The 6989-nt window shown below is 49.7% G+C and overlaps 1 protein-coding gene across 1 annotated transcript in view; it reads left to right on the forward strand.

Moving 5' to 3' along the window:
• The first annotated feature begins 15 nt into the window (after positions 1-15).
• The window catches only part of Tuba8 (tubulin alpha 8), a 21765-nt gene continuing 14791 nt past the window's right edge, over positions 16-6989 (forward strand). The window contains exon 1 of the mRNA XM_059258521.1: positions 16-147. Within this exon, the coding sequence (XP_059114504.1) occupies positions 145-147 (3 nt within the window). The 5' untranslated portion in view covers positions 16-144. The remainder of the gene's footprint in view (positions 148-6989) is intronic.

The following is a 6989-nucleotide window of genomic DNA, read 5'->3' on the forward strand; positions in this document are numbered from 1 at the left end:
TGCTGCAGGACAACTGCTGGCCCAGCATGTCTGTCTCAGGCCCCCTCCCTCGCAGTATGTCACAACCGCGGAGGCGGCCGTATCTGGAGCAGTTGGGGTGGGCAGGCCCAGCTGGGAGGCGAGCAGGCGAGGAGAGCGGCCACGATGGTGAGACTTTCCGGCCCCAGGCTGGCCAGGGACGCGTGCAAGTGCCCGGGTAGAGGGCTGGGGGACCACGGAGTAGCTGCAGGATGGCTTTGGAGCCACTGGGCTCCAAGTCTCTTGGAGGGGGGTGTGGGTCCGTTCAGGATCAAGGGTCATAAACCCAGGGGTGGGAAACATCTAGTTGTCAGGTACCTTTTATTTTGTAGAGAAAGTAGACAGCAGGAGCGACTCTCCCCTTAAAGGGACCTAAGGTAGATGATTTGCGTTTGCTGATGAGAGGAGGGCGGACCGGGAGAGCCGGGTGGAGAGACGAGCGAGAATTTGGGGAATCACCGCTCGTGGACCAGAGAGAAGAAATGGGATGCTGAGGGATTCTGGACAGGTGGTCTGGACCTGTGTGGCTGGCTGGGGGAGTAGATAGAGTCAAGTCTCCAAACCCACTCAAAAGTGACAGGCTCCAGGCTGGGGTCATTCTCCACTCTTATAATCTGGCCATCGGCTTGGGTTTGGGACAACTTCAATTTGAGCTGGGACCCCTGGACCCAGCCAGCTTGGCAGGAGCCTGCCGCCGGTGCTGGCTCTCCGGACATCGTCTTGGGTTTGGGGCACCCTCGATTCGAGCTGGGTCCTCCGGACCCAATCAGCTTCGCAGGCGCTGGGCGCTGGTGCAGGCTCCTCACCTTTCCCAGCGGTCAAAGTCAGAAAGACTTTGGGACTCGGAAGTTTCCCTCCCTAGAGACCTGGGGACTTCAGCAGTTTAATTTTATTTCCTTTCCTGGATTCAAGGCAGCGACTCCTCACTGATGGCTGTCTCCACTAGCGGCTGCTACCTTTATAGGTAGAGAGACCCCCTCCTGAGCGCCTCATCAGCTGCGCCAAAAGCGCCAGGGACGCCCAGCTGCCCGGCCTAATGTTGGCCTCAATCACCTTCCCCCGACGCCTGGAGGCTCTAGTGTTTCTGCAGTGAAGTGGGACAGAAAGGTTAGGGTGGCGGGGGTGGAGGGCAGAATAAGAGTATCTCTCAGACCAAGGTCAGGTTCTCCGAGCGCACTTGCTCGGGTGTCAGTGACAGGGCAGCGGCGCCAGAACCTCCCTTCTCTCCTCCCCCCTCCCCTTCCTCCCTCCTCCTTTTCCCCTTCTCCTGTTCCACCCCTCCTCCTCTCTGGCTGTTCGTTTGGGAGAGTGCCCAAGACTTTCTGGTGCTGGCCCTCCTGTAGTCCTACCTCTAAGCCTGTCTGTCCGTCACTCCTCACTCCCCAGCATGCTCCCAGACACACCTGGGAGGTTGGAGAATTTGAGAACACAGGGGTGGCCAGAGGAAACCACTTCTACTCCGGTCCCTGGTGTGGGAAATGAGGAGTGCAGAGCCGAAGTTCAGATTTTGGCGCTTGACTACCTAGCTAGCTGTGTGACTTCGGGAAGGTCATTAAACGTCTCTGGACTGGTTTTTTCTCATCTACAAAATGAAGAGGGCTTAGTTCAGATTTCCAAGGCTCTACATACATTTTATTATTTTTTAGGGTTTTTTTTTGTTAAAGAAGTGATATTTATATATATATATATATATGTATATGTATATGTTACATATATGGAAGAGTAAAAGCTTATTCTATGCATCATCTAACTGCATACTTGCTATGATCAGTCACTAGTTTTTTGTTTTTGTTTTTTTTTTAAGACAGGGTTTCTCTGTGTAGCCCTGTCTGTCCTGGAACTCTTGTAGACCAGGCTGGCCTCGAATTCAGAGACCATTTGCCTGTGCCTCCTGAGTGCTGGGATTAAAGGCGTGCACTATCACACCCAGAAAAAAGATCAAAATATTTATTAGTGTGTTTTCATACACACATGTGTCTGTGTATCAGTGTTCTCCTTTCACATGGAACCTGGAGGTCCAAGTCAAGTCATCAGGCTTGTTGAGCGAGTGCTTTTACCTGCTGAGCTGACTCTGTGGCCTCAGTTCTCAGACTTGCTTTGTTTATTTATTTGGCCGCATACTGTAGAACTGATATTTAATATCTACAGTTCCCAGCGCATAGCTATTGCTTTAAAATTTTCAAAGTGCTTTCACCTCTATGTTTTAATTTTGATCTGAATGTCTACAGACTTGTGAGTAGAGCCTAAAAGATGTTTGGAGAAGGGGGCAAAGACAGTCAACCAACACTTGGACAAATGCCAATGTGTTCTGAGAGACCTGGGAAATAAACAAACAAAAACAAAGCAACAACAGCAACAACAACAAAAAACTGAGTAAAGTTTAGAGGCTTTGAAAACCTAGATGGTCAAATATCTTGAAAAGAGCCCATGGTTTTATTGTGAAGCCCTGAACTTCGTGTAATGAGAACATTCCTTGTATGCCCAGCACTGTCTTGATGGGCAACAATTTCCCATTCACAGAACCTCTCAGTGAACTTTTTTCTTTTTCCTCCTCCCTCCCTGTTTTTCATTTAGAGATGGGTCTCATCACATTGCCCAGGCATCCCTTAAGCTTGTATTGTTTCTTTTTCTTCAGCCTCCTGAGCAGCTGGAGACTCTATCCTTTTCTTTTCCTTTCTTTTTACATTGGGTGTGGGGGGAGATGGGATCCTGAGGCCAAGCCTTATTGTATACTTGGCAACTGTGCTACCCTTGAGCCACATCCCCAGACCCCGACTCACTCCGGAAAGACTAGAATGATCAATTTGTAAACTTTAATCTCAAGAAGCCCACCCTTTGAAGAATGTCTTCACTTCCTCCAGTGGGTCAGGATTCAGGCAGCCAGCCTCCATGTCTGTCCTCTCTTCCTACATGGGTCATGGAGGTCTTCTTGGGAGGTAAGCAGAATTAGCTTTGCCATTCCCATTTTTGTTGGGTAAGAAATATGTAACTGGTTCCCACATCTTTTCAGTGTGGTCTCTTACTGGGCAGGTGGGCATTTTTCTTATGACTTGCTGGCTTGCTTCCCAGGTGCATAGCGTTCCATCTACCAATGTCCTTTAGTGGTTCCACACCAGATATTCAAGTCACACAGCTGATAAGAAGATTTGAGCTTAAACCCATTCTCTAAAGCCTTCCTTCTTAACCATCGGCTCAGCGGGTCAATCCCATAGCCCAGCATCCCATCTGCTGTGGGTGTTCTTCCAGCAAGCAGCCCCTGGGAATGTGACGATGACACTTATTTTTGGAAAGATAGTATAGCGATTTCCAGCAGGTACTTTAAGCCGGACCCATGTCAATGGTAGCAGAAACCAGAGAGAGTTTTTATAAAGGTCACAGGGAGATGGGGACACCTATGTGACCTTTGAAATCCCTTCATGCCGTTCCTTTAGCTTCATTAGATGGAAATTGACATCAAATGGTGGCCGACATCCCATACACACTTGCAAAAACTGGCAGTTAGAGGGGAGAGCAGTGTGTCTGGGGGTGAGGGTGGAGTCACTGCCATGTCTGGTCTCCTCTGCCATCACTCAGCTGTACCACGTGGCTGTGCTGTGCAAAGTAGACTGGCATTGTGACCCAAGCACTGTGGGGGTTATAGCCATTTCTCCCTTCCCGTCACCAAGGGTAGGTTCTCCCTCCTAGCTACATGCGTACCTGCTCCTGAGTCGCGAACGGGGAGAAGCTGTTGAGTGAGTCTTGATAGACATCTTTCAGGCTCAGTTCAAGCTAGTGCACAGCTGAGGGAGGAGTGGGGACATTGATGCTGTTGCCAAGTGTTTGCGGGGTGTCCTTGCTGAGGGGGCTCCGAGGTGACCTTGATGGCTCCTAGGAGGAAAAGTTAACTTTGAGGAGGAACTGGCTGGTGACCAGGTCAGCGACTGGGCGGAATGGGAGAATGTGGTATTGTTTGAGGAAGGAAGTGGACCAACTGTTCACTTTTTCCTGGACTACTGGGGAGCTGACAATGCTGTGGCCTTTGTGGTGGGCGTTTCCTGTCTGCAGGAAGATCGAGGAAAAGTGCAGTGTGCACCACATTGAAACCTGAGCTCTAGCCTGTCCTGTCTCAATGCCTGCTAGAGCCCAGGGACCTTTGCCATCAGAGGGTCTCTTGAGCCAGAATCTACTTACCAGGCACCCCCACCTCTTGTCTCTCATCAGCACCATGGCTGCCTACATCATCTGGGCCCCTCTCCTGAGCTGCCTCCTCTCTCGGATGCTCATTTAGGTCAGCTCTTCCGGCTCTTGCTCATTTGCTGTCTTTTGTCTCTTGCCAGTGATCCCAAATGCACCCTAATTGAAGGGTCTGAGCAGAGATAACTCAATCTTTGATGAGTCACCTTTGTTCTTGCTTTAATTATCCCCTTGGAACACTGTGGATCTACTTTTCGCTTGCCAGTTGTGACCTAGGTCCTAAAATATATGTAATTTTTTTTTTTTATTCTAGCCCAACAACTAGAAATAATCCTGTGATAATAGGCTTCCTGAGAGCAATGGCATGGCAACCGAGCACGCAGGTGGCCAGGGGACAATGGACCTGTATTAGTCCTTCACACGGTTCCTGATGCTGGTCTGAGTCACTAACTTTCCTAGAGAAATACTCCACTGTTAATAATGTTTTGTGAAACTTTGAACTGACTTTTTTTAAGTCCAGGGTCTTAAACATGCTTGAAATTGCTCTTCCATACTGAACTGTGTCACCACTGGCCTCAAAATGATGTTGAAAGATTCAAAGCATTCTTCCACTGAGGAGAGTGCGTAGCTTTTGTTTCTGAGAACAAAGCAAAAGGGACAGACAATACTAACATAGAGGAAATGATCCACGCAAGGAAGGATTTCTTGCAGTAGGCTCTGAAAGGCTGCGGAGTTCTAGAATATTATTCTCTGTGACATCTGTGGTCCATGGAGGATGGGCAGAGGGGACACAGCTGTCCCACCCGCTCTGCCCTTCACGAGTTCATGCTCCATATAAACTGGCAGTTGTGGGACATGTCCTGAATTCTCCTGTCTCTTCTTCACTATTCCTAAGCGCACCTAAACATGCCCCCAGCCCTGTCTAAATGCATCAGGGGCCTGTCTGTTTTCCTTCTTCAGCAGACCAAGTCAGTTGTGGGTCTGAGCTGTGTCTGTGTTCTTAGACTCCGCTCGCTCTTCACGTTAAACCGTCTGTAAAGCTACGGGGGGGGGGGGGGGGGGGCTCTTGTTCTGCTCATCTCTGCTATGTCCAAGCTCTGTGCTTGGTGCTGGAGATTCAGTTGCTTGCCCATAGAGTTTAGTTTCTGTATCAGGAAAAGGCAGACACTTGAAGACACAGCCACCACAGCTGAGCCTTGTGTGATAAACAGAAAGCGAATCATGAGCAAGCCCAGCAGAGACCCTAGGATGGGCTGTGGTTATCCTTACTTCCTGCCAGTAGAGAGTGGCATTTAACTGAAGTCCTGAAAAATGGCATCAGCACACTGCTGTTTAGAACCTTCTTGCATATGACAGTGCTCATCATGTTGGGATGAACTTTTATAGGTGGTGTTGGACATATCAGGTGTGTTGAGGGATGTCACTTTTCTTAAGAGGGATGTATACGTCTGTCTCCCCCCACCCTGGATTGTTGAGTTCACAGGCTCTGGAAGCATACAGAGCCTTCCCTTATAGGGTCCCAGCAGAACACAGCTCCACAGGCCCAGATTCAAAATAGAATCAAGAGGGGGAGGGGACAGGAACCTTGGCTACCAAGGGGAACCTGAGATATGAGTTTGGAGCAACATATGACTGAAATATCCTTGCTAACTCAGCTTACCTTGGCCCCCAGGCTTGGCTGCACAGCTTATCCCGAGGAACAGCCTCTGGGTTGTGGCAGAGGAAGATGACTCATTTTAAAAGAGATGATTCCTGTTACTCTCACAGCATTTCTGTGCAGAGAGCATTTCCTGTTGGAAATTTTGCATGGCTAGCTTGGTATTGATGTCCACTACCAGGCTTGTACTGAGGTAGACTTGGGGGACCACACCCCAAGGCCCTGGAAATTCAGAGTAAGGGTGAGTCAGGAGGCGGTAGGGTGCAAAAAGCAGAGCTCAGGGTGGACTCGTAAGCCCTGGGTTCTAGGCCAGGCTTTTCACTGCTGTGAATCTTCAGTCTAAACTTTTCCTTTCTGTGCCTCAGTTTTACCTACTAGTGATGGAGAAGGAATCACTGAGTCATGCCTGGGGCCAGCCCACCCATGTGCTGAGTGTTCAGAGCTTACATCTCATCCTCAGCATGGCACATGGATGACCTTTCGTGGCTGTGAGCATTTGCTTCCCAGGGGTGTCACACTGGTCTCCCGTTGTTCATCTGTGTGGAACTTCAGGCAGGAAGAGGGGTGGCTGAGTAGACAGTGTAGAGAAGGCCCCCACCCCACCCTCATGCCAGCTTCTGCCAGGGTAACGGACCCTGAGGTTATCTACTTATTGGCTCGGTTTTGGAGGTTTCAGCATGTGCTGGGTTGTCCCTGTCAGTTCTGGGTCTGAGGTAAAGAGGCACACGGTAGAAGCAAGTGATGAGTCACATGCTTGATGGCTAAGGAGCAAAAGAGAAAAAGAGGGAGAGCCCGGGGTTCCATAGTCCCACGAGGGTGTGCCCCTGAGACCGGAAACACGTACTGCTGGGCTCCACCTCTACTGCCCGACAGTGCCAGAGGCTGTGGGTCAGGCCTTTAACACGTGCACCTTTGCAAGGACATTCTGGATGCAAATTAGTACCCTATATGTGTCCAGTGGAATTCTGAGGATGTTCATAGACCACAGGGTTCCCAGAAACTTCATATAAATTGTAATTTTACCACACCCCAAACCTCCTGCCTCCCTTAGTCTGAACTTCCGGTGCCTTGGGTAGATAGAGGGTGGCTGCATTTACCTCAGTGCAAGCCTGGTAGTGGACATCAATACCAAGCTAGCTAT

The sequence above is a fragment of the Peromyscus eremicus genome, chromosome 3 (genome assembly GCF_949786415.1).
Source record: "Peromyscus eremicus chromosome 3, PerEre_H2_v1, whole genome shotgun sequence".
NCBI lineage: Eukaryota > Metazoa > Chordata > Mammalia > Rodentia > Cricetidae > Peromyscus > Peromyscus eremicus.